Source organism: Pleurodeles waltl, chromosome 3_1 (genome assembly GCF_031143425.1).
Source record: "Pleurodeles waltl isolate 20211129_DDA chromosome 3_1, aPleWal1.hap1.20221129, whole genome shotgun sequence".
Lineage (NCBI taxonomy): Eukaryota > Metazoa > Chordata > Amphibia > Caudata > Salamandridae > Pleurodeles > Pleurodeles waltl.
Window position 1 is genome coordinate 1,562,536,056 of NC_090440.1, and position 27,866 is coordinate 1,562,563,921.

The 27,866-nt window shown below is 44.9% G+C and overlaps 1 protein-coding gene across 1 annotated transcript in view; it reads right to left on the reverse strand.

Moving 5' to 3' along the window:
- GPD2 (glycerol-3-phosphate dehydrogenase 2) overlaps positions 1-27,866 on the reverse strand; it is a 1,016,859-nt gene that overhangs the window by 607,360 nt on the left and 381,633 nt on the right. The window contains exon 4 of the mRNA XM_069225155.1: positions 7,829-7,953. Coding sequence (XP_069081256.1) covers positions 7,829-7,953 — 125 coding nt within the window. The remainder of the gene's footprint in view (positions 1-7,828; positions 7,954-27,866) is intronic.

Consider the following 27,866-nt stretch of genomic DNA (forward strand, 5'->3'; position numbering starts at 1 on the left):
TTTATAAGCCCTGGTGAGGTAAAAACAGCCAAATTCGTTTTTCCCTCATTGAAGTAAATGGCCTTCATAGGCTAGAATGGGCAGACTTTATTTTAAATTTTAAAGTCTCCTTAAATGTTACATACCAAGAATTTGGTATCAAATTAATTGTTCCCCTGCCCCGTCCAGGAACACCGAGACGGGGCAGGTGATGCCGCAAACTTCGGACAGGTCCCAACTCAGTAGGACCTCCGTTACTTGGTGCTTTACCTGATGCGGCCCATCCACTAGTATGAGGAGGGTCCCTGCATTGTACTAATATTCCTTATTATAGGTTATATTTACACATAGGATTAGGTAGTTTAGGTCCTGAAGAATCGCGTTAGATCCATAGGACATCAATAGCGAGAAACATGTTGACCTTCTGGTGAATCGTACAGGGGATCCTGTGCGTACAATTCCTAACCTCAAATTGAGTGAGGAAGTGAATAATATTTTGGGGAGCGTAGACCTTGTTCTTTTCTCTCCCCGCTCTTTGGTTTTAATCATGACAGTGGTTGGATTATTTAATAAAATTTGCCTAACCTCTAGTTATTTTTAAATAGAATTTTTCCAATCCTATACCCTATTCTTTCTAAACCGGGCATATATCTCAAAAGATCTCCGGCAAAGAGCCCCCCTTGAGGGGCCCGTCAGGCATTGCAGCGCCGGCCTGACGTGGAGCAAAGCCCGAGGATGAAGCATGTCACCTTTGGTGAGTGAGGGCTCTTGTTCCAAAATAATTAATTTTCCAGGGACCTGGCTTTCTTTCTTCTTTCTTCTCTCTTTTTTACGATCTTTTCCTTAGATCAGGACCCAATGTGGTTTTCCTGATTATACTTACGTTGTGGAACTGTGTATACCTTGTTTTTGTACTGGTTAGTACCCATCACCTTTCATCTGGGGGGGCAGTGTAGGAAAGTCCTCCTTTTTTGCCTGATCACCCCCACTCTTTTTGGATAGGTACTGGTGGTTACTGACTCTTGGCTGTGCCCTGGGTACTGCTAACCAGTCCCAGGGCCTGTGCTCTGTGTAAAATGGATATGCAAATTAGGCTAATTATAATTGGCTAAGTTAACCTACCTATAAGTCCCTAGTATATGGTAGGGCATGTAGGTTTAGGGACCACAGCATAGGTGGTGCACACCTAGGTGCACTGCTGAGGTGCCCAGTGTCATTTTAAAAGCAAGCCTGCCTTGCTGGCTGCTTTTAAATTAAAGTTATATGCAAATTCGACTTTGGAATTAAAGGTACTTCCAAAGTCTTAAACTACCTTATTTTTACATATAAGTCACCCCTAAGGTGTGCCCTATGTGCCCCTAGGGCTGGGTGCCATGTAACTATAAGCAGGGACTTTATAAAAATAGATTTATAAACCCTGGTGAGGTAAAAACAGCCAAATTCGTTTTTCCCTCATTGAAGTAAATGGCCTTCATAGGCTAGAATGGGCAGACTTTATTTTAAATTTTAAAGTCTCCTTAAATGTTACATACCAAGAATTTGGTATCAAATTAATTGTTGTAATAAATCCCACAACTTCCAGTTGTTGGATTTAATATAACTTGTTCAGGTAAAAAGTTTAGACTTTACCTAAAAAGTTGCCAATTTCAGCTCTGCATTGTTTTTGCTACTGTGCTCTGATTGGCCAGCCTGCAGCAGCTTCTGCCAGGCGACTTTGATGAGGTGTGAAGTGGCCTGGCTTCACACAAAGGAATGTGCTTGGGGGAGAGAATCTCCCCTCAGCAGATGGTGAGGCAGGAAGGGGGAGGGCTGCCAAACTGGTCTTCAAAGGCAGAGAAGGACATCTGGAGCACCCAGCAACACCCCCACATCCTGCAACCCCAGACAGCTAGGTGCCCCCTTGATTAGATTAGGAGAGGGCAGGAGAGGGGTGTGTTTATAATTTTTAGCCACACCAGTGGGTAGGCTCAGCCAGATGTAACCTCCAAAAATCAGATTCAGCCATGTTGGATTTTTAGAGACTGTTGCCTTTTGGGATGGATTTTTGCCACACTTCCCAGGAAGTGGTCATCACAGGGGGACGACCCTGTACCTGATTGGAGGACCAGGACCCCCCTGCTTTTCACCCAGGAGCAAGGATAAAACTGGCAGACCTGCCCCCACACCTCAGATCCCCACCAACTTTCAAGAAGAAGGAACTTAAGGAGAAGAAGGACTGCCCTGCTGGACCCCTGGCCTGCACCTGGACCCTGCACTCAGAAGGACTGCACCAGCTGCACACTTGGGCTTCACCACAAGAAGGACTTTGCCTGGCTTCCACTGGTTCAAGGAGGGACTCCCTGTTTGCTACAGGTGAAAAATTGCTATCCAGAGTCCCCTGCACCAACTCCTAAAAAAGAGACCAGTTGACCACTGCCCAGTGGCCAAAAAGGAGTTTGCGCCAGGTGCATTCTGGGAGTTGAAGTCTGCACCCCCCAAGGACCATTACAGAACTTCTGGACCCTTGGGGTGAGCTGTGGACCCCAAAAGAACCTTAAAAGAACATCTGGGTGAAGCCCCAGAAGTTTGGAGAAGATTTGACAAATTTTGTAAAAAAGCTCCAGAGAGGGACCGACCCGCCGCGGAAATTCTAGCCGGCTTGCCTCAACCGCGACCCGGCCTGACTTCGTGGTTCGTCCCAGTAAAGAAAAACATCCGAAAAAGAGACTAAGTCCGAACGTAAAAAGTTGACCGGGACCTCCCAGCCATCGTATCCGAGAAGGGCTCCACGGACGTCGGATCAAGATCCAGGTTTACCCCGGTCGAAGGATTTTCATCTCGAAAAAACGACTAAGTCCGAAGGTAGAAATCACCACCGAGGAAACCCACATCGCGTTTTAGGACAAGGGCTCCAGGAGGTCGGATTCAACTGGCAGGTTCGTCCCGGTGAAGAAAAACTTCAAAATAAAGACTAAGTCAGAAGGTAACTTTTTAACCGAGGCCTCCCGCGACTTGTAGCCGAGCAGGGCTCCATCGCGGTCGGCCTGAAACTTTGACTTTGTCCCGGTCCTGGTGCAACCAGATGACCCGATTGGCGCTTTTTGTTTCTAAGCGCTAGAAAAATAATAATACTTTAAAAATTCATATCTCCGGTACCCCTGAACCGATTTTAATCGTTTTTGTGTCATTTTAAAGATAAAAATATAAACTATTTTTATAAATTGGTTTTGGATTTTTAAACTGTTTCCTGTGTTTTATTTAATTACTGTTTTGTGATATTTGAATGCTTTACACACTGTCTCCTAAGTTAAGCCTTGACGCTCGTTGCCAAGCTACCAAGGGTTGAGCTGGGATTAATTTACTGAGACCTAACTGTACCTAGGGGGAGGTTAGTGGCTTGTTGCTAGGTGTAGGTACCTACCTGCCCTTACCAATAACCCATTTTCCAACACATACACATTTTGTAAAGGAGCACTTGCATTTTAGCACTGGTTAGCAGTGGTAAAGTGCCCAGAGTAACAAAAACAGCAAAAGTCCAGGACACATCAACAACCTGGGGAACAGAGGGAAAATGTTAAGAGACCACGCCAAGGATGAAAAGTCTAAAAGGCAGGATCAGTGAAGATGGTGAAACCAGGCCAGGAGCTCGCACTCAGTGCAACTGGTCGGCCATCTTGTTGGCCTCGCCCTCACCCAACTGCAAATGGTTAGGATGAGAGGACCAATTGTTTTTCTAAAAGGGGGCATACAAAATGCATTAACTTCGGGGTTAAGTATCCGTTCCCATCATAAAGAAAACATTTGGGCATATCTCAATACTTCCCCACTCCAACACTGGCATATAACCTTTCAGACTTTTGAGAGGAAGGAAATCCTAAATCTAACTTGGTGCCAAACTGGCTTTGCCAGTCACAAGTTGAAAAGGTTGCCATTCCTTTGAAAGATATGTGCACGAGAGTTTGTTATAGACAAGCAGTACAGAAAAGAAATTGTTGATGTCTGAACACCTGTGAAAGAAATAGAACTTTCCAGTGGTAACAGGGTGTTAATTTTAAAAAATGACCAATACATTGAAAGGCGAGTCAAAAATTTCCGCTCCTGTTTTAAGAGACAGGCAAGAGCTCTGTGTCCTGGTCTGGAAAGGGGTGATGGAACAAATTGTTCAGTTCCCATCACCAGTTTGTAATCCGAAATCTACAAAAAAAACGTGTGTGAGAATAATAATGACTCCATGTTATGTACTGATTTGTATTTATCCAATGGTACTAATACCCAAGCAGAAAATGATTCGTCTGAGCTTGTTTTGCCACAAGATCATCATGATGATCAGTGCGTTGGGACAGAACCTCCTATTGACCGTTTTTCCAGTAAAGATCATGGGTTTCAAGACAAACACTCTTCACAAGTAGAGTCTCATATGATTTCTCAAAATGCTAGATCTTCTAATTAATTTACCAGTTAGATTATGATCTAACTTAATGATATTGTTTTTTTCCTTCTTTCCTCTCTTCTTTTCCTTTATCAGGGGAAAGGTGTGTAGTATGGTATAGTAAGTTGAGTGCATTGTTCTCTGTATGTACATTTATTGTATGTCTGTCACTGTATGCATCACTGTATTCTGCATTTAGAATAAGGAATTGTAGGAAGGTGACTATGTAATGAACCAAATAGGTACACTGTGTGAGGAGTCCAAGCAAACCCCAAAGGAACTGCAGGCACAACTGACACCCCAAATGCTCTCTTATGAGGTAATGTGGGCGAGCAGTTAGGCATATCAGAGGGTAGTGCTAAGCATTATTGCACACACATAGGCAGTGAGACAAACTCAAAGAAATCCAGCACCGATTTATAAAAGTAATGAACAAGTTTCTTACCTTCGGTAACGTTTTTTCTGGTGGATACACTAGCTACCTGTGGATTCCTCACCTTATGAATTCTCCCAAGCCAGCATCCGACGGAAAATCTTCTTCCCAGCTCTCCACGGCGACGAGGACGTCACAACTGCACAGCTCCACGCGACTCCATCTGAGGTCACCGTGCCAATAAGAGGTCCTCGCCGGCGTGCTGACATCAGTTCCCTTTTCTCCAGTGCCTTCGACGCTAACTGTTTTCTCCTAGCTCTCGCTACTGTTGAAGGTGTTCCATCTTGTTTCTGGTTACAATCTTGTTTCTGGTTACAACGTCTCCTCCTAGGAAGCCAGGATTTAAGTCATGTCAAGAGTGAGGAGGCCGCATGTCGGTCACTGACCCTCATGATGATTGCCTTTGGTGTTTGAGCTCTGAGCATGACGTCGACGAGTGTGTATCCTGCCAGAACATGAACCCTAAGGCTCTGGAGGAGAGGGAGGCCAAACTCTTTTTGGCTAAGGCGAAGAAAGGACATAAAAGTTATCATAGGTCCTCTTCTCACACTTCGTCGAAGAAACACAAGAGGCAACGTCGTCATGACTCTCAGCGTCGCTCGGAGCCGTTCAAGGTCCAGGTCTCCATATCGGCGCGACGTGGGAGGTTAGTCTGACTGTGACTCCACAACCTCCGTGCCCTCAGGCTTCTCCGGCGCCGTCGGTCTTCGAGGTGGCCGCTCCTCCAGAGAGTCCTCGCTTTTCACCTATGGCACAGGATTCAGATGCTCAGCAAGTGCAGGTGCAGCATGGAGACCAGCGGTATCCTGCCTTCCCGGCTGCGGGAGCGGATCCGGCGGCATTTTTAAATGCTGTTTTCAATGTTTAATGCTATGGCCCCTGCTGGTGCACCGCCTGGTCCCACAGGTCCTTTAGCATTTTTGTTGGGCTCCCCGGCTTCTTACAAGGCGGCGCCATTTATGCCCTTCTATCCGGCTGAGGGTGCCGGTTCGGCGTCAATGACGTCACCTCGGAGACCTGCGGTTCTGATGACGTTGCCTTCTAGAACTGCGGTGCCGATCTCATCAACCTTTCAGCCGACGGCAATGATGGAGCCTCGGGTGTCCGCAGTGCCGATAGTGACCAGGTGTCTTGTTTGGGGAATGAACACTGGCACTGGGGGGCCTGGTTAGCAGGAACCCAGTGCACTTCTGTCAAAGTTGCAGCAAAAAAACAGGCAAAAAGCAGGAGGGCACCGCAACCAGGAACCCGCTTCCTACAGGAATGTGTTGGGGATTCTCTGCTTACTGACAGCAACAGTTGGATCCTGGCGGAGGAGGTTACCAGTCCATCCTCTCCTTCTTACCCTGTTGAGGGTTTTACTATTGGATTAAACTGTTCTTTTCAAAGAAACTTGAATCCCAGCTCATGTATTATCCCATAGGCAGGACCACAGACCTCAACGTTTTTTTTCCAACTAAGGTGGAGTTTAAAAGAAGAACTTCTATCATCAAAAACTCTGTTGCCTATAGGACTGGGTACATCCCTTAGGTTGGAAGGAACAAAGCTTGCGAAAAGGAGTATTGAATCCAGGTGCACCAAAACAAATGCTAGCCATGCATAATCACAATGTTTGCCCTTTACTTCTCAAAAAATGTCCATAAGTTTTCAAACTTGTGGCTACACTCAGGATCCTAATCTAATGAGGATGTTGAAGAGCTGGTAGTTTTTTTCCTTCAGTCTTGGTACTCACAGAGCAAGTCAAATATTGGTTTAATCGCACACTTTTAAAAAGAAAAATGCACCATACTGATACAACACCCTCTGTATGCATCAACACATGGAATCCCAGGATGTCAGCGAAATGCTGGCAGATTTGTGAAAGAGCATGCAAAATAACCCTGTCTCCATTATGGAGCTGTCTGAAACTGAACCAATATTGATAGAAAGTGTTGCCCAACATCAATACAGTTTTTAACACTGACATACTGCAGTTCCCACCTTACTTTATCCTTGGCCGCTTAGACAGACATACCGTACAAGATCTCACAGTAGCAAAGAAATGACATTAGCTCTATGTGCTGTCAACCAAGATATCACAGCGTTTTAGGAATCTGCCTGCATCCCAGAACACTGATCCTGGTTTTGTAAACGATTGAACCTCCTGGGGATGGAGAAAATCTCTTCAGCCCTAGACCATAAACTAGACCACTTCGAAAAAGTATGGGACTCCTGTAACTCACTCTTAGCTAGAAACTTTAGAATAATATTGTGCCCTAGATATACAAGAGTACTCAGGATTACTCAAAATCAACCCTCAGACGCCTTGCATACTGTTAGCTGAGTCCTCAATAGGCTTGCAGCACCACTGAATAAAGCTGGAGAACCTTAGGGGGATGGGGAGAGAAGATGGGGAGAGGGTATTACAGTAACATAACTGGACATACTCTGGGAATGGGAATGGGCAAGGGACCGTATTGTTTGTGACTTGGGTGTTATTTGTTTTTAATTTGTTTTCTTCTTTGTTCTCCACCCACATCGTTTTTTTTTTGTTTTTGCAACCTTGCCAGCTGCTGGCTGTAGATGGGGTTATTTGCTAAAAATACCAGTACAGAGAGTTAAAGAATAAAGCGCACACTTACAAAAGGCTGGCAACTGTCAATTATAGTCATCACAAAGTACTAAATGTACCCATCAATGATCTATTTATTTAGTTGTGTAAAACTATTTAAAATTGAGTATTGTTTAACAGAAGATGTCTGAGTAAATTTAGATTGCATTGCATTTCGGTATACTATAATACATAGCAGCTTTGCTTCATTTGCCAAATCTATGTTACACACTACCCTAGAGTCATATTTTTCTCTTAAATATGTTCCTCCACATATGGGGAAAGGTGGACAAATAAGATGGGCCCAATATACTCACACTCCTAAACAGTTAAGAAGCATCATTAATATTCTACAAGTCCAAACTATATTGCAAAATGCTTCATATTAATTTCGTCTAATAAGAATAACATGAATTACCTGCTCGAGATCCAACCTCATGATGGCCTTCTGAAGATACCTTACCCCGCCATGTATTAATTTTGTACTTCTGCTGCTAGTCCCTGATGCAAAATCATCTCGCTCAACAAGAGCTGTTTTTAGTCCTGTGTTTAACAAAAAACAGAATTAACATTTTCAATTTCTGAAATGTAATATACTAGAGGTTATACTGTAAAACAAATGCAGCCATGTTGTTAACCAGATATACTGAAGCACCAAGAAAAGTTTTAAACTATTTTCCTGGGTAGTTAAATATCTCTTCAGAACTTCAAGAGGAAACATTAAAGTCTAGGATTCTCAACTAGTGGTCCCTCTGATGTGGGTCAAGCCCCCTGCCTGGTATGTAGGCAGGCATTCAGGAAGAAACTCCTACTTTCCTAGCCGGTTTACTAACGTGGGATACACGTATTTTTGTTTCTGCCCTCTTCATTTTTTTACACAAAGTTACTCCTCCCCTCCGACAGGTTAATCAGGAAAAGGATCACCAGGCGGTTATGATGACTAGAGCCGGCTTCAACTTGTAAAGAATGCAATTGCATGTTTGATACTCTGCAACCTATGGGATCATCCTCCCCCGATTATATAGAATACTAAATCTAGCAATCGCTAAGGCAAAGTGATCCAAGAAACCTTGCTTTTTTGCAGCACAGTTACGTCAGTTAAATGGTACATTTATTTCTGATTCTCCAGCACTTCACTCACATCATCTACATTGGGGCCTATAAGGATCTGATTGACGTCCGTAAGTAGGGACAGAATGTAGGCAGGGTAAATTATTTACTAGTCTATTACTTTTATTTGAGGGATCACAAACTCCTCTAGCCCCGCTCACAACTAACCCAGCTGACTCTCAGAGTATGGACGTAACTGGAATTGTTATATACATAGAGCCTAAAAAAAAGGTTACTTGTTCAAACAGTCTTTTGGTAGAAGTATCTTTCGGGATCAAAGCAAGGGAATGAATGAGGCAGTTATACTCCTTGGAAACAAATTCTGAAGCAGAGTGGAAGGCAAAATGTTCTATCGTGGTAGAATTAGTTCAGGCACGTCGCATTCGAAACGAAATAACTATCTAGTAAGGGGGTAGATTGTTTGAAAATACTTGCAAAGAATGATGCAGTTCCCTTTTCAGCTTAGTAGAGTTGCCCAACCAGGCAAAGGAGTTAAGCACAAGAAGAATATCTGTAACTGAAGGAATATATATTGCCTAGTTATAAAAAAAAAATGTTTAAAAAAAAGGTAAGACAAGAGCATGGATGAATGTTCGACCACAATGAGTGAGGTGGATGAATATAAGAATGCGACAAAATGCTGGTCCTTCGTTTCACCCAGTCCTTTGTAGATCCTGGGCAGATCAATCAGTTGCATTATGTCATAGGAGAGTTGTTGGGAAACAGAAAGTCATTTAGCAACCATGGGTCAAATAAAATCCCAATCTCTTTGTATGAATGTTATCCTCCTTTTTGAGGCAATTATTTCATTAGACTCTTCAGAGTAGTGTATCACACTAAGACCGTTTTTTAATCTTGGAAATGAAGCATCAGGGGTCTAAAATATAAAAGCCACAGAACAGTATACAAAAAGGTGTTTGGGAACACTGGAGAGGTCTACCAGTGACAGGGATGGAGTAGTGGTACCTTGACTGCATCTGGGGTGTTAGACCTGGCATCCTTGGCGTGGCCTCCCCTCTCTTTTTTGCCTCTACTTCCTATGTTTTGACTGTGTGCTGGACTTTGTTTTTCCTGGTTTTGGTAACCTGGGCACTTTACCCCTGCTGACCAGTGCTAAAGTGCAACTGATCTATGGGTAAATTGTATGTGTAACTGGCTTTTCCCGGATTGGCATATTTGATTTACTAGTAAGTCCCTAGTAGAGTGAACTGGAGGTGCCCAGGGCCTGTAGATCAAGTGCTGCTAGTGGGCCTGCAGCAATCATTGTGCCACCCACGAGTATCCCTGTAAACATGGCTGAGACCTGCCACTGCAGTGTCTGTGCAGTTTTAAACTGCCAATTCCACCTGGCAAGTGTACCCATTTGCCGGGCCCAAACCTTCCCTTTTTGTACATGTAAGACACCCCTAAGGTAGGCCCTAGGTAGCCCCATGGGCAGGGTGCAGTGTATGTTGAAGGTGGGACATGTACTGATGTGCTTTACATGCCCTGACAGTGAAATATTGCCAACAATCGGTTTTCACTGTTGCAAGGCCTATCTCTCTCATAAGTTAACATGGCGCGGTCGCGTAGGTTGTCATTATCCTAATGAGGCTACTGGATTTGGGCAACAGAATCACCTGTACTGCGGGGGACTGGGTCTAATCCTGCACCACGTGACGCCTGTCAGACTAATCCAGGTTTGTTCCAGCTAACTAGCAGTGCCTCATGTCCACCTAAGAACAGGGATGACTGGGCAACCGGGCGCATGACACAAATGACTACTCAGGGAAATCGTGGTCACTCAGATCTCATCCGTTTCCCTCAGTTACATTAGTCTCACATATGCAAAGACAATCAGAGGCAGAGTATAGTTCAATAAGGTTTTTATGGAAGTAACTGCATCTTAGATAATAAAACATGTATTGCAATAACTAGGACGATGAAGCATGACAGGATTAAAATTGTGACAAGGAGAGTAAAACACAAAAATAACGCTACCATGTTGTTACTACGGTTGTTAGGAATAGTTCCTACCTAGGGTATGTTAGAGCACCGCATGTTAAGCTATAGTTCTGCCCTTCAGGTTCCCCCTGGGAAGACATCATCCCTCATACCTGAAGCAAGAGGCCTGTAGTCTACATATACCGCTGCAGCAAAACACTCAACAATCAGCATACAGTTGCGGTCATCTGGCTGGAATCTCCCTCTAACGTACATGGGTCAAAGTAGTGTTTTTATAATAAAACAGCTGATGTTCCAAGAAAGGATCCACACATAAGAGTGTGTATGTTTCTGTGAACATTGGAGACAAAGCATACCGCTTCTGCTGGTAACCTATCTTACTGCAGCCTTGAGAAAAGCTCAGAGTGAAAGAAATGTCTTGTTTAAGAACGCAGTGCTGACCTAGGCTAAGAACAGCTAGACAGGGAAAATAAAACAAGACCGCAACTGTAGCTATTGTTAAAATAAAATAATATGTTTAATTTTAGCTTCGTCATATCTAGGTTAAAGTGCACAGCGGCAGGCCTAGTTTTGCTAAGATAATGTGTATAAAAGTATAGCTAATATGGCTACACAACACTTTTAAGTGCAGTTTCCCTTTGGAAGCAGACAGAAATAAGTTTGTTTTTCAACTGTCAGTTTGAAAATACCACTTTTAAAAAAGTGGGTATTTTCCTGCTTAAACCATTCTGTGACTACCTGCTTGTGTATTCCCTGTCTGGGTCAGACTAACAGTTGGGCTATTTTGAATCTCCACTAGACAGTGACACAAAGTGAGCTGGGGTGTAGCTTGCATTTCCTGATGGGTCATCTGGGCTAGAGTGGAGGGAGGAGCCAACACACCTGAATGGGCTGTGCCTGCCTTCACACCAATTCCCTGGTGTGTCTGGGGCCAAGCCTGGGCAAGGCAGAATCTTGTGAACAAGAGAGACTTTCCTTCAAAGCTTGCCTACTTCAAAGGCAGAAAGGGTTTTAAGTAGTGGACTCAAAACCCCAGATTTCTAGATTACTTCTGGTCTCAAGAAGAACCTCTGCCAAGTAGAAGAGCTGGAGGAGGAGTACTGACCCATTGCATGTGAATGTGCTTTGCTGGGTTGGCCTGCAGTTACTGCTTCTACCTGGGGTTTGTGGTATATTCCCTGCTTGTCAAGTGTCTCTAATATCTTGCCTCCTTTTTTGAAGCCCCAGGGCCATCAAAGACGTCCCTCTGCCAGCGCCTGGAATTTCTGATGAGGCTCCTACCCTGCCAAGTGATGCCTTATCCAATCCCTGGGCCCTTGAAAGGTGAAGCTGGTGGAACAAAGGTGGAAATCCACGCACATGAGCATGTGGGGAAAAGTTTGATGACCCACCTGCATTGCGGCTGAGAAATTGATGTACCACCTGCATCGCGGCTGGGAAATCGATGCATCACCTGCATCGCAGCTGGAGAAACAACATCCACTTGCCGCTGCTGAAATCAACGCAAATCCCACCCACACAGATTCTTGTCCTCATGTGGCCGGATTTGTCACGCAACATCGCTGGGCGTCAAAACTGATATGAACATGCCTGGACCCGAGATGCCCGGCCAGAAATTGATGCATCACTCTCTTATGGGATAGAAGAACAAGTTACTTACCTTTGCTAACGCTTTTTTTAGTGGATACAGTAGCTACCTGTGGATTCCTCACCTGATGAATCCTCCCAATGCGCCAGCATTCAAAGGAAATTTTCTTCCTAGCTCCCCACGTCGACGAGGACCTCACAATTGCACGGCTCCACATTCGACTCTGTCTGACATCATCGTGGCAAAAGAGTCCTAGCTGGCATGCTGACGTCAGTTTCACCATTTCTTACGTGCCTTTGAGGCGAACAGGTGAATACCAACCTCACAAGAACAATATATATGCCAATCCAAATACAAATATATACCACAATATCTGTTAATATAGAAACACCCAAAATATATATATACATTTATAATAAAAAGAAGTCTTGGTATGACCAGACAGGCAATGGGGAGGCGGGTGGGACTGTGAGGAGTCCACAGGTAGCTACTGTATCCACCAAAAAAAGCATTACCGAAGGTAAGTAACTTGTTCTTCTGATGGATACAACTACCTGTGGATTCCTCACCTTATGAATAGAATCCCAAAGCTGTCCTGCACTTGGAGGTGGGTGCCCGACTGGTCAAACCAAGAAGTCCTGCAAAACAGAACATGCAAAATGACCATCTCTCCTAACTTCCGAGTCTAAGCAATAATGCTTTGCGAAAGTGTGGAGGAAAGCCTAAGCTGCTGCCTTACAAATATCAACAACTGGCAAACCTCTAGCTAAAGCGAAGTGGCAGACTTAGCCCTAATGGAATGGGCCCTAATACCTTCAGGAGGAACCTTCTTTGCTAGAAAATAACATATCTTTATGCAAAGAATGACACCCCTTGAAAGGGTTCTCATGTGGACGGTTTTGCCCTTCATCTTGCCGTCATATCCAACGAAGAGTTGATTATCAATTCTAAAGTCTCTTGTCCTCTCAATGTAGAAACTCAGAGCCCTTCTTAGATCCAAGCTGTGCAGTCTTTCCTCCTCCTTTGAAGGATGGGGAGGAGGGTATAAGGATGAGTGTGTTATAGATTATCCCAGATGAAAGCGAGTGACTACTTTAGGAAGGAAAACAGCCCTCGTTCTCAGCACCACCTTGTCAGCATGAAAGGTTGTAAAAAGAGGTTTCACACTAAGAGCCTGAAGCTCACTCACACGTCTAGCAGACGTGATGGCTGTGAGGAAAACTGTTTTTAGAACTAAAAGTCTCAACAGGCAAGAATGCTTAGACTCGAACAGTGAACCCATTAAAAAGGTAAGAACTAAATTCAAATCCCACGGAGGCATTACAAAAGGAGTGGGAGGAAACTTGTTAGTTAATCCTTTCAGGAGCCTAACTAAAGGGGACTTAAATAAGGAGGGCTGATCAGGAAGGCAGACAGTGCTGACAAATAGCCCTTCACTGTCATCACTGCACTACCCCCCCTGTGCCAGGGAAAGAGCAAAAAGCAAAACATCAGACAAATGGGCCTTTAAGGGATCAATTCGTCTCTCGCCACACCAAGCCGCAAATTTCACCCATCTGCCAGCATAAATTGTCTTGGTGGAGTGTCACCTGGCCGATAAAATAACATCCACCACTTCTGGAGGGAGAGAAAAAGAACTCAAATTGCCCTGTTCAATCTCCAGGCATGTAGGTTGGAGAAGTTGTGAGAGTTTGAGAAGGTTTGTGTACCACACCCTTCTTGGCCAATCTAGGGCTTTTAAAATGACTTGAGCCCGATTTTGGCGAATCTTCCTCAGAACTCGAGGAATCAAAGGCATGGGGGGGAAACGGGTAAAGTAACTGGTCGCACCAAGACAACTGAAACGCGTCCCCCAACACCCACTGCACCGTATACTGGAGGCTGCAGAACGACAGGCAATGCGCGCTCTCCTGAGTGGTAAACAGGTCTATCTGTGGAAATCCCAACATCTGGAAGGTGTGAAGAACCAGGTCTGGATAGAGACGCCACTTGTGATCGGCCGAGAAATGCCAACTGAGACTGTCCGCACATACTCCGGCCAGATGGTTTGCTACTATGCAAATCCAATGGTCCTGTGCCTAGGATCAGAGCTGCAGAGCCTCCCTGCAGAGAAGGTACGACCCTACTCCTCCCTGCTTGTTGATGTACCACATTGCGGTAGTGTTGTCCGTCAAGACTTGAACTGACTGACTGCGAAGGGACGGGAGGAAGGCCTTGAGAGCCAGACATATTGCCCGTAATTCTAACATATTGATGTGAAACATCTATTCCACTGGAGACCAATGACCTTTGATCTCCAGGTCCCCCGGATGAGCTCCCCATCCTAGAGTGGAAGCATCCATTAAGACCGTGGCCGCCGGAGGTGGTAGACAAAACAGCCTTCCTTGGGAAAGGTTGCCATCCACAGCCCACCATTGTAGATCCACTGCAGCATCTCTGGAGATTATTACAGACTCCTCGAGATCCCCGGTGTTGAAACCACTGCTTGCGGAGGCACCACTGGAGGACCCTCATGTGCCAACATGCATGAGTGACCAATGGAATGCAGGAAGCGAACAGACCGAGCAGACGTAGGACCTTGAGGACTGGAACAGGTGCTCCATTCTGAAACATTGGAATCAGCGCCTGAATGTCCTGAATCCTCTGAGGAGGAGGGTAGGCCCGATTCAATGCTGTGTCCAGTACTGCCCCTATGAACAAGAGGTGCTGAGAGGGCTCCAGGTGAGATTTGGGCACATCTACTGTAAAGCCCAGGTTGAACAACTGGATTGTCACCTGCATGTGTTGCAGCACGAGCTCTGGGGACCTGGCTTTGATCAGCCAATCGTCCAGGTAAGGGAATACAGATATTCCCTACCTTCTGACATCCGCTGCAACCACTACCATCACCTTCGTGAAGATTCGAGGTGCGGAAGTAAGACCAAAAGGAAGAACCGCAAACTGGTAGTGTTGCGACCCTACCACAAGCCGGAGATATTTCCTGTGCGACTTCAGAATAGAGATATGAAAATAAGCATTCTGCAAGTTGATAGACAACATCCAGTCTTCTTTGTTCAATACAAGAAGCACCTGAGCTAGGGTCAGCGTTTTGAACTTCTCCTGTTTGAGGAACCAATTCAAAATCCACATACCCGGGATAGGCCTCAATCGACCATCTTTCTTGGGAATCAGGAAATTCCTTGAATAACATCCCTGACCCTTCTCCTGCTCTGGAACCAACTCCACTGCACCTTTTAACAAAAGGACTAGTACCTTCTGCTGAAGCAACAGGAGATCACCTTCAATGCAAAACGAATGACTGGGAGAGATGGGAGGGGGAAACTCACAAAAAGGAAGGGCGTAACCTTTTCCCACTATATTCAGCACCCAAGAGCCCGATGTGATTACTCATGGAGCAAATGAAACAGCCTTTCCCTTATGGGTAAAATATGTTGGAATATGGAGGGAAAACTAGGGCTGCTTTCCTTGATGGGCTCCCCCAGAGGAAGAGAATGAAGTGGAAGGCTGCTGAGTGGCTCCTCGCATTCTAATCCTCCCACATCCCCCATAAAATCTGTAAAGAGGGTTGGCAGGCTGCTAAACGCTGGATTGTGGCCTTCCACGAAAAGAGGACCCACGGCCAAAACCCCGGAATCTTCTAAAAAACCTAAAGGGTGCAGACAACGAAGCTTGGAGTCCCAAAGATTTTGCAGTAGCCCTGCTTTCTTTAAATCATTCCAAAGCTGAGTCGGCTTTGGTCCCAAACAACTTCTCGCCATCAAAAGGAAGGTCCATTAGCGTAGCCTGAACATCAGAGGAGAAACCAGAACCTCTGAGCGACGCATGCCTCCTGGTTGCTACAGAATTGCCCATAGCCCTGGCAACCGAATCTGCAGTGTTCGAGCCAGACTGAATGATCTGCATTGCTGCTGCTTGACTGTCCAGCAGGAGTTCATCAAAATGCCCCTGCACATCCTGAGGCAATCTCGGCACAACAGCTCTTGCCGAGTCCATCAGGGCATGGATATACCTCCCCAGCACACACGTAGCACTGACAGACTTCAAGGCCATGCGTCACGTGGGAGTCTGGCAATTGTGACGTCCTCGTCGACGTGCAGAGCTGGGATGAAAATTTTCGTCGAATGCTGGCGCATTGGGAGAGTTCATTAGGTGAGGAATCCACAGGTATTTGTATCCATCAGAAGCTTAGATTCCCTGTCAGATGGAGTCACAAGGAACGAACCAGGAGCAGATTGTGCAGAACAAGAGGCTTGCACCACCAAGCTCTCAGGTGTTGGTTGTTGTGACAGAAACTGCGGATCTCCTGCAGCAACTCTGTATCTCCTAGCCACAGTCCTGGAAACCGCTGGAGGCGTGACAGGCTTCCTCCAAAGTTCTAAAATGGGCTCAGTAAGGGCAACATTAAAAGGGAGGAGAGGCTCAGAGAACATAGCCGATGGATGCAATACCTCAGTTGAAATGTTTGTTTTTGTCTCCGATGTCGGTAATGGTAGGTCCAAATCTCAGCAGCCTTTCTTATCACACTGTGGTAAGAAGCTGCCTCTGTTGTAAGTTCTCTTCCAGGGGATGAGAAATCTCACTTAGGGGATGTATCCAGACCACTAGCAGAATCTAGGCCCTGAAATTCACCTAAAGGCTCAGCAATTTACCCTTCCTCCAACAGCTGTTGTTGATATTCTTGCTCCTCCAAGAGTCTCAAGACCCTCCTTCTCAATCTCAGCCTGGACTCCAAAACAGTATCGACAGAGAATTAGCCGATATCAACAACGCCAGTTTCAAAGTAGAAGGACGCTTCAGCGGAGTAGACAGAGGTGAGACACTGGGTTGATTGGGATCCATCCGGCATCGGTATAGACTCCGTCAGTGCTGTCGGCACCATCATCCGGTGTAGAGGAGGTTAAGTCATCTGCACCTAGCCAGTCCCTTGACCAGGGAAAAAGGGTACAAACGACGCCTGCTTGTACGGCACGGGTGAACCCAGCGTGAATGCCAACAGACCCGTGGTACCAGCAGGTGCACCAGAAGGGACCATACCTCTGTTAAATATGCTAAACATAGCATTGAGGAACACTGAAGGATCCGCTCCCGTAGCTGGGAAGGCAGGAAACCTTTGCTTCTCCTGAGGTGTCTGAAACGACTCATACCTGCAGATCCGACTCCTGATCATGACTAGACCCAGGAGAAAACTGAGCCATAGGGCTCTTCAGGGTCTCGGAGATTTCAATCAAAGTCGGCGCAGGAGGAGCCTGTGGCCTCCGAGACTGAGGAGACACCGTAGGGCTGATCTCCCACGCCGTGCGGCGCCATCTCAGAGGGGACCGAGGCCGATCTCTGGAAGAACAACGTTGGGATTCGTTTCGGCGCCACTTCTTATGCGACTTCGAGGATCTATGCGATGATGACTCCCTCACCTTTGATCTTCGGTGACCTCTCTGCTCCTTCTTAGCTTTAGCCTCTCTTTCTTTCAAGGCCTTCGGGTTCATCCGCTGGCATGACATGCACTCCTCCACGTCATGGTCTGAACTCAGGCACCAAGTAATTTTCATGAGGATCCGTCATTGACATGCGACCCCCGCTTTCATTACAAGGCTTAAATGCAGATTTGTTCGGTGGAGACATTGTAACGCTCTACAACAATTCCTCTGCACGCCGGCGAGGACTTCTTATTGCCACGATGACGTCATACATAGACGCGTGTGGAGCAGTACAACTGTGACGTCCTCGTTGATGTGGGGAGCTAGGAAGAAAATTTCCATTGAATGCTGGCGCACTGAGAGAATTCATAAGGTGAGGAATCCATAGGTAGTTGTATCCAACAGAAAAATGACATCGCCTACCTGACGACGCACGGGCTCACTTGTGAGTAAGGAATCAACGCATCTCTGGCTTTTCCGGCATGCGCTTTATTTTTGACGCAGACGAGGTAATCTGTGTAACGTCAACGCATCCATTGTTTTCTATGGAGTAAGACTCATTTAAAATTCATATCTTTACTTGCGTATGTTGGGTTTTTGTCATTTTGGTCTTGTTTGATTTAGATAAATATTGGGTATTATTCTAAACTGGTGTGGTATCTTTTTGCAGTGTTTTCACAGTTTTACTGTGTATTTTGGTACAAATACTTTACACGTTGCCTTTGAGATGAGCCTGACTGCTTGTGCCAAGCTACCAAGGGGGTGAGCAGGGGTTATCTTAAGTGTGTATCTCCATTGCCCTGACTAGAGTGAGGTTTCCTGCTTGGACAGAGTGCAAACTGATTGCCATTAGACATAGGCACAAGGATCCAACTTTGCAAATTCTCGATAGGAAGAGAGGTTCCGGGCGCTAGATCAGCACAGTAACAAGGGACGGGAGGGACACACTGACACTAGCCTGATAGGGCCTCGCTAACCTAGGTTGTTAAGACAGTTTTGTGACGTCACATTTGCTCTGAAGGAGGAGGGTGGGCCTTAGTTTTAAGAGAGTCCTACACCCTGTGTGAGTAAGGGTAACGGCTCCATGAGGAGGGCCCGGATGCCATGAGTTTCTTAAGTTTCAAATGTTTATTTTGGCAAATGAGGAGTGCCAGCGTGACATACTGGCTCCGGCATGCAGTTTATAAAAGCTTACAGAGAATATTGGAAATGTTTTAAGACATGGGAGACATAAGAACACTAGTGGCTTGGAATGTTCACATTTGAACAACTACACTAAAAGGACTAGGGTGGGAACCTCCCTATGCAAACAGGTTATTCAAAGAGCTTGCCTTCAGGAGACCCATCTGCTCGCAGATTAGGCCAAAATGGTACACCTGAAATGGAAGGGTAAATTATATGATGCTTGTTTCAGCACACACTCCAGAGGGGTGGGAATTTGGATTGCATCACAAGTACCATATGATGTTAAAGCTGTGGTACTTTATTCAGAGGGCCGATATATCATAGTGCATGGCAAACTGAATGACAGATGTCACTATACTGGGAACGTAAGCCCCCAATATTCATAACAAGGAGTTTAATTAGCTGTAGGCTAATTAGTAAATGTATATATACACATGCCAAGACTACAAATGGTCACTTAGATAGGACTCTGCAGTCAAACTTACAAACAAAAATGACAAAAACAATTCTACAGAGTCCAGAGTTGGTTGAGGTTTGGAGGCAGCAAAACCCATATAAGTGTGAATATGCACACTGTGCACAATAATATGACATCTTCCAGACTGAACTTCATCCTCATTAATAATATATATGCCTATCATACACAGGTCATGGACACATAAAAGCAGAATATATTCCAATCACCCCATTTTAAATATAGATACTGATGTTCTAAATACAGGGCAGTATAGACATGAATGTTGCTGATAGCACCACTTCAAAACAATGGCCAGGCATACGATAAGGGATGTGATTCAAGGGTCTTTTGACAACAGCGCAAACAGGGCAAGCAATAAAGGGGTGGAACGGGTAGTTACAAAGGTAGTACTGCAAGGCTTTATCGTGGCCAATACTTGTTTCGGAATCAGAGAGCTAGATAGGGACCTAGAAGTCATGGGGAAACAACTCAATGCCCTACAGACTGGGCAAAAGACCTAAAGAACAGACTTACAAGCACAGGACATACAAGCAAATACAGTCTGTACAACGTCTGGAAAAAAAATAAAAGCTTCTTAAAACTGCCAGACTTTACACAATTAAGGTGAAAGATCTAATTTCCTGGCTCCTGCAGCATGAAAATGCCCCACCCACTATCATAGCAATACTGACTTTATGTGGCAATGTAGTTAGCACACAACATATTAACTGTGTTTCATGCTTATTTCAGACAGATATGTACACAACCCTGTGGCCCAAACTCCTCTCCGGACTACTCTATACTACAGGTGCATGGCATCCCAAAACTGACTAAATAACAAGGAGACCTTTTGGAAGACACCATCACTTCAGAAGAAATCAACCTAGCCATAGCATGCTTGACCACCACTAAAACACTAGGACTGGATGACTACCCGGCTGAATGGCACCAGACATACAGTGGAAAATTAGCTGGCAAATTAGTTCAGATCTATCGGGAATCATTAGACGAACAGTCAATGCCCAAGATGATGAGGCAGGCAACTGTAATAGTACTGCTAAAACCTGGAAAAGATCCCAGGGTCTGCCAGCCCTACAGACCTTTGTCCATTATAAACACAAAGAACACGATCCTCAAGAAGCTGCTGGCAAATAGATTGGGCAAGGTAGCTCAACAATAGTGCGCACTGATCAAAACAGGTTTATTCTGGCTAGGCACACAGCAATAAATATCAGGCAACTGGCCATCATCATAGAAAAGGCAGATAACAGTGATGGGGAATTGGAACTGGTGTCACTAGACACAGAAAAAGCCTTTGACAGTGTTGGCTGGCAATACTTGTTTGCAGTACTTAAAATTATGAACTTCGGCCCATACTGCACAAAATGCGTCTTCCTGCTCAACACAAAGTTATTACCCAGAGTCAGAACTAATAAATTTATAAAGTGTAAGTGAGAACCAGAAAAAGGCACCCAACAGGGGTGCCCTCTCTCACCTCTATTATTTGCATTGACCGGAGAGCCACTAGCTTGCAGACTGCATGACGTACAGACAGACTAGGCAGTAACAACATAGACCCAGAAGCATGGAGTGTCTTTAAATGCGGATGATATGTTGGTTAATTTGTAACCATAGGCACTCATTAAAATTACTAATGGAAGAATTGGACTTTGCACTGATAAGCCTTATCTGGGACAAAAAGCGGAGCAGAGTACACATGGGAGCACTGCAATGTCCATAAGAACTAGGGGATTCCAAGTTACGGACATGAGTGGTAATACCAGGCTACACAACTGCAGTTTGAGGCTGGTTGGTATGATGCAGAGCATAGCACTGTTGGTAGGCAGCCTAAAGGAGAACTCATCACAGGGCCGCCTACACACGGTCTGCCTAACAGGAAGCAGGCTTTGATGGGTATGCCTCACATAGTGCAAATTCACTAGAAGCATTGTTCTTACTTTATTGGCTGGAATTTGTGTGTGTGTGTGTATATTTATATATGTATATTTATAGTTTGTGGCCCAGGTATATTGGGGTTATAACATGGGCATACCCCTAATATTGGATATTATGACAATGGTAGGCTCCTGCTTATGGTGACATCAGTTGTCCTTACAATCATCAGTCATGCCCCATTAGCACATCATCGCTAGCAAATAAGGCTCTCCATGGTCCATTTAGTCTGCCATGTAGCGTACAATATGTTGTACCTACACACTTTCAAATTTTCTCTGTCGTCCTACACTACGATCTATGTATGTTCCAAGGCTGTCAGTGCTGTATAGCACCTTGAAGGCTTCATCACTGTACCATCTCCTCACAACAGCATTGAAGATGGCACAGAGGGGACTTAGGCTCTGTTTGGGCCAGGCTCTGCTCCCTGTCAAAAAAGCGGCGTTATGGCAAAGCTATGATTAGTAGTTCATAATGTAGGTGCTCCAAAAAACATCAGTGAAAAAGAAGTGACATAATTGAATAAAATGTGCAAGTTCTTATATACAGGCTAGAGGCTAATATTCAACATAACCAACAGCAAGACTCAAAATTAGAATCCACTGTGTGAAATATATATTAACAATATCAGTCTACTAGTAGTAAGTCGACTTTTCAACCCCCCTGCCTCCCCCAGATGATTACAACAGGGTCGTCATCAGGACCAAGATGGTAGCAGCCTACAATAAAACATAAATTGTCCAAAGCTTCAATTACAGAAAAGGTACTGTATAGAACAAGCATTTGTAATGCAATGGGTCTCGCATTTGCTCAAGTTAGAGCTGTTAGCATTGTAAATTCCCAACTGGACTTTTCTTTCCACATAAATTAAAAATGAAAAGTAAAACAGTTTGCATAAGCAAGCCAATTCAAAGTACTGCATCCATCATGATCGTGAGCGCAAAAGAGACACACAAAAGGAGAAAGAAGTTCACTTGCAGTCAAACGTATCCTCAAAAGTGCAATTATCCATGTAACAGGGCCAAGGTGGTAACAAAACTGCCCCAAGGAGGGACAAACATAAAGCAATCACCAATGATAAAGGATTTCTGAAATGCAAGCCCATGAACTAGTGACAGTGATGGGTAAGCGGTGGGTGTGGTTGAAAGCCCACAGAGAAATTACAACTGGCCAGAGCGCTTGTGCACTAGACTAAACAATTGTATACAGATAAAGACCTGTATACCAACATTTTTAGAAGTGAGATTATTGAATAAAACACACTACATAGCAGCTAAGCACAATAGCTGTATCCCTTCAAATTCTTTGAACAAAGCATGTGATTCAATCTAAGAAAAGGGACAAAAACAGCAATGTTTATCACCCAGCAATCGGTTTAAGTGCATAATAAGGCCACGCATTGTAAATGGCAAAATACAAGAAGAAGAACAACTCACCCTCCTAAATGTTAACATTGTGCAAGAATCAGTGGTGTAGGCCCAAATATATTTAAAAAGATGGAGAAGAGTGGCCAGAGTAAGGAGAAATTGCTTTGAAGAAAAGAAATGCAGGCGCATGCTGCCAACCAGTGGCTGAACTCCAAGAAGTGGGCAAGGAAATCAGGAAAGATTTGCGGACTCAATGCATATGTGCTAGCATCTTGATATAACTCTGGCCAGGGCACAAAAGAGTGCACACCACTTGGGAATTAGAGCTCCTTAAAAGATCTTGAAAAGTTTATGTTTGAAAAAAAACACAAAAAAAAAAAAAAAAAAGAGGCATTTTTGACAAAAAAGTCCTTAATTTAAGGGAATTTATAAGAATAAATTATGGTGACTGCAGAGAAGAAAATAAGTTACTTACCTCTAACAGTAGCTCTCCAGTATTGGATTTCAGGCCGAAGGGCAAGACTTTGAACTGGAAATGGTCTCCGGCTACTGCAAATCTGAGATATCTTCTGTGGGAGGGATGAATAGGGATATGAAAGTATGCGTCCTGCAAATTGAGGTTGGCCGTGAAACCCGCCGAATTTAGAAGGGACAGAATGTCTGATAGGGTGATCATACGGAATGATTGTTTTTTTAAATAAGTGTTGAGATCCCTGAGGTCTAAAATTGAACGCCAACTTTTTGTTTTTTTTGGACTAAGAAGAATAGGGAGTAGAAATCCTTTCCTCTCTCCCGATGTGGAACCCTTTCTATAGCTCCCTTGAGAAGCATGGATCGACCTCCTGCTTGAGCAGAAGCAAATGCTTCCCTTTTCGAGAAAGGGGAGGCTTCGTAGGAGGATAGTGCAAGAACTCCAGGTTATGGCCAAACTGTATGAGATTTAGGACCCATTGGTCTGATGTTATCTTCTGCCAATTGTGGAAGTAGAGGGAAATCCTTCCCCCTAGTCCTGAACGCAAGTGAAGGTTCGTAACCGGAGACGATAGCAAGTCATTGTCTACGGCCTGTATCTTTTGGTTGTCTTCCAGCCATTCCTCTCTGGGAAGCTCTCGAATAAGTCACCTGTTGAGGGATCCTCTGTTGGAATTGAGGACGAAAGGAATGTGATGTCGCAGAGGCAGAAGGATACCTATACTGCTGAAAACCTGGTCTATACGATGAGTAGCCACGGCCTCGAGCTCCTCGGAAAGGCTGCCTTTTAAACTGCAGGGTACCCAGGGACCTGGCCGTGTCAGTCTTGATTGACTGAAGTGTATCATCAATGTGCTTCCCGAAAAGGGCTTCCCCATCAAAAGAGAGGTCAAGGATCTTGTTTTGGACCTCGAGTCTAAATGAAGTCGCTCAAAGCCAACCTTGTCTTCTGAGGACAGCAGAACCTGCCATCTGACGTAAAGCCGTGGTGGCGATGTCCATAGCGCAGTCTATGATTTCTGCAGAAGACCTCTCCCCTTCCTGCAAGACTTTCTTGGCTTCCAATTTAGTCTCTTCAGGTAGTTGATCCAAATAGGGCGCAATATCAGCCCATATCTGTCTATCGTATCTGCCTAAGATAGCCAGAGAGTTAGAAGCTCTTATAATAAGGGAAGCCATTAATGAAAAGCGTTTTCCTATATTGTCCAATCTCCTACCCTCTTTGTCAGGTGGGGCAGAGATTTGTGCTGAAGGGTTCCTTTATCCACGTTGTGCCACCTGTGCAATAACTGAGTCGTGTCTGGGATGGCTAGTGAGGCAGGCAGGAGAGTCTTCGGGCGCCTTATACTTTTTGTCAAGGCGAGGTAGAAACGGGGTGACCGTGGCCGGGTTCTTCATAACTTTATAGCCCACAATTGGCATAGATCTAACACTCTTTGAAAAGGCTCCTTAAAATCATACAAAAAGCAGTTCATCTGCTTTGTGGGCATCGGCAACTCAAATCTATTAGCAGCTTTTTCAAGCAGGTTGTGGAAACCGCCAATGTCAACCGGAGGGGAATCTTCAGGAACCGGAGAGGGAGAGGACGGAGTAGGAATTTGATGGTCATCCCATTCTGTTATTACGTCCGGTAATTCTCCCTCCTCTCCGTCATCATCATCCTCAGAAGAGGACAAATCCTGCGTAGGAATGGAAATCGGTGTCTGTGGCGGTACATGGGATGGTTGGATTCCTGGATGGACAGGAGTAGAAGGTATAGAGGGTGCTACAGGTTGCTGAACTTCTAAGCCTGCTGGTGGAAACCACCTTCTGTAGTTGTCCAACATAAGCTGTAGATCAGCTATGAGTGATCCTGGCAAAGAAACCATCAGCTCCTGATAATGATACTGGTGCGGTTGCGGGTAGTAAGAGTGCGGATCATGCTGAGTGCCTTCCTCTATATCCTGGCACTTGACGTGTAGTTCTGATGGGCTATGAGCAACCCCAAAAGGTCCTTCATCGTCCGAGTCCTCTTGTTCCAGCAGATGCGTAGGTACCAAGGCAGAAACTCTACTTGGAGATGTTACCAACGGTGAAAGGAAAGAAGACTTCTTGTGTGCTTTTAACCTTGTTGACGGGGACGTAGCTGGTACACTCATCGGCATCACCGACGGCATCGTTGACGATATCAGCATCGTCAACGGCTTCGTCGACATTGATGGAGAAATTCTCGTTGACGAGGAAAACGACGGCGGCAGAGTCAACTTAGACAGTCTCACAGGCGGTAGCATCGATGAAGGAGAGGCGATGGGCGAGGCAACCATGAACGCCGTCGACGAGGACGTCATCGTCACGATCGTCGATGAAGAGGACAAAGCCGTAGAGATTGTAGCAGTCAACGACGATGCTGTGCAGACACCTTTAGACACCGCCGTCAACGGTGCTCTCGTCGACGATGATGTCATCGTAGATTTTCCAGATGGCCTCTTAAAATCATGTTTCACCACAGGCGGTGGTGTTGGAGGCTTAGAAAAGGCCCGTTTGCTACACTCCGAGGAGACAGATCTTTCTTTTCAGTGCCTTTTAGAAGAAACAGAACTCCTGTGAGGAGAACTGGAAGGACTTCGGGGTTTAGAGGACACTCTTTTGGATTTCTTGTGAACCTTTGTAGGAAGATCCTCTGAGTGAGGTGAGGAGATCTGCCTCTTTCCTGTAGCTTTCTGGAGGAAGTTGTAGATCCCTCACTGTCAGAACCAGACACTGGATTAGATCTGGACTTCAACTTCTGGAGCCAAATTAGTAGCCTACCAGCCCTGTCTTTGAGGGTTTTGTTAGAAAAGGTCCTGCAAACCTTGCAGTCTTTGGCCACATGGTCAGGGTAGAGGCAGTAAATACAGTCTCTGTGTGGGTCCTCAAAGTGAAGCCTCTTCTTCCCACATGTCTTACAAGCTCTGAAAAGGCTTTTCTTCTCTTTATCTGACATGGTGAATTATTTCCAAAATAGAGTTCCCTTTAGTAAAGTAAGAAGAAGACACCTTACTTGCTGTAGTAAATCAATTTTCTGAAGAAAAATAGCAAAAATGAACTTCTCTGAAGTGTTGACTGAGCAGAGCTCAATGGAGACTCCCTAGCATGACGTGCAGTAGAAAATCTGAGGGAAGGGAGCTCCTCTCAGGAAGGTTCTAGAGGGAGGGGAAGCCTGATTGGCTGGGCTGTGCTTTGGACCTTTTGCTCATAATGATGAGGATAGGCCACTAAAGTGAAGGCCTTAGGCCTTTTTTCTCTGCAGTAGCTTGTATTTATACCTGTTATGATGTACCGGGGGCTCCTATCTCGACGACGGGGAAGGATTCAAGCATGTGAATCTATGACAGTAACAATACTGGAGTAAAATGGGAGTATAATGCAAACAAAGATTACTATTGACATGTAAAAAATACTAGTAACAAGAGTAATGATTGTGTACTAGATCACAGTGTGCAAGAAGAAAATAGCAAACAAATCCAAACACCATAAAAAAAAAGATAATAGGAGATGTGTGGAAAAGGGCATGAGTGAATCCTTAATGATGGGGGAAAAAAGTTGGGATGCATAAAACGTTTCGTAAAAAACATCATTTTCAAATCCAAAATGACAACTCAGAAATCTTGCAAAAGTCATACAATCTGTGCAGCAAAGGTTATCATCACAGATAAATATTTCAAAGAATGTTGCAATTCATAACTGCTATTTTGTTATTTCAAAAGAAGACGCTTGTCTGCAGTCCTCTATGCTGTCTAAACCTTTAGCAATAGAGTCCAATCGGTCTATCCACTGCGTTTTCTTGTGTACCAACAGTTTCAGTTTGTCACGGCTTCCGGTAATGAGCCTCACTTGTTCAATGACATGTCATTTGAGGTCTTCTGGGGAGTGTTGCAGTTGGCGAAAATGTCCCACCAATGGTGCTCCAGCAACCGAACAATTGATTCAGCTTCTATTATGTAATGTCCAGCTTTTAATTTTCTGTGTGGTTTGTCCAATATATACTACATTACACAGACACCATATTGCATAGATTACATCTTGTGAATTGCATTTAGTAAATACATTTTAATCAAATTGTTAATTCTGACGGGTACATACATTTGGGTTAATACAGTATCTGAAGGCCACACAATGTCCACATTGCAATGCAAGGGTCATATTCGCTGAGTCTGGAAGGGTGGCCAATACTAGGGAATCCCTGACGTTGTTACCCTGTTTAAATGAGAATAGAGGCATTTATTTCTTAGATATATGGTCTTTGATCAAGCCTCAATTTTTAAGAATAATCTTTTTCAGTTCACTGTAGTGATGTACATACAGACACAGATGATATGGTCTGCCACACTTTGTCTATTAGTTGGTTTCATTAATGCTTCATGATAATGCATCAGGCCCTCTTACGTACCTGTGTAATGCAGTTCCTACTTTGATAACAGGACTGCATGTTTATGATGGCAGCACCACCAAGCACGGGAGACTGCATGCAACTCACGCCACTTGGTATCTGTCAGCCTAACTTCTGGCTACCACACAGTGTCTCACCCTGACCACCAAACCTGTTGGGGTAAAAGGTGATTACGGCAACCTCAACAAGACACTATGGGGGTAATTTTGACTTCGGGAGACAGTTTACACTGTCAGGACCACCAGTCCCTCCTGTGGAGGCGAACTGGCAGTTCTGGCGGTTGCATAGCGGCAAGACCGCCAGGGTCATAATGTGGCAGACAGACCACCGCTTTGGTGGTGGTCAGACCGCCACCGTGATCCAGGCGGTCTGCACACCGCCAGGGCAGTAATCAGGCCCTATGACTCCTCAGAAGTTGTGGAAGCTGACCATACCCCTTTCACTCGGTTCCTCATGCATGCTAAGGCAAGACACAAGATGTGAAATGGATTTTAATGTGTTAGTTGAAGCAATCGCGGTCTGGTATAAAAAGCATGTGCTGTGATGATTAGGCAGATGA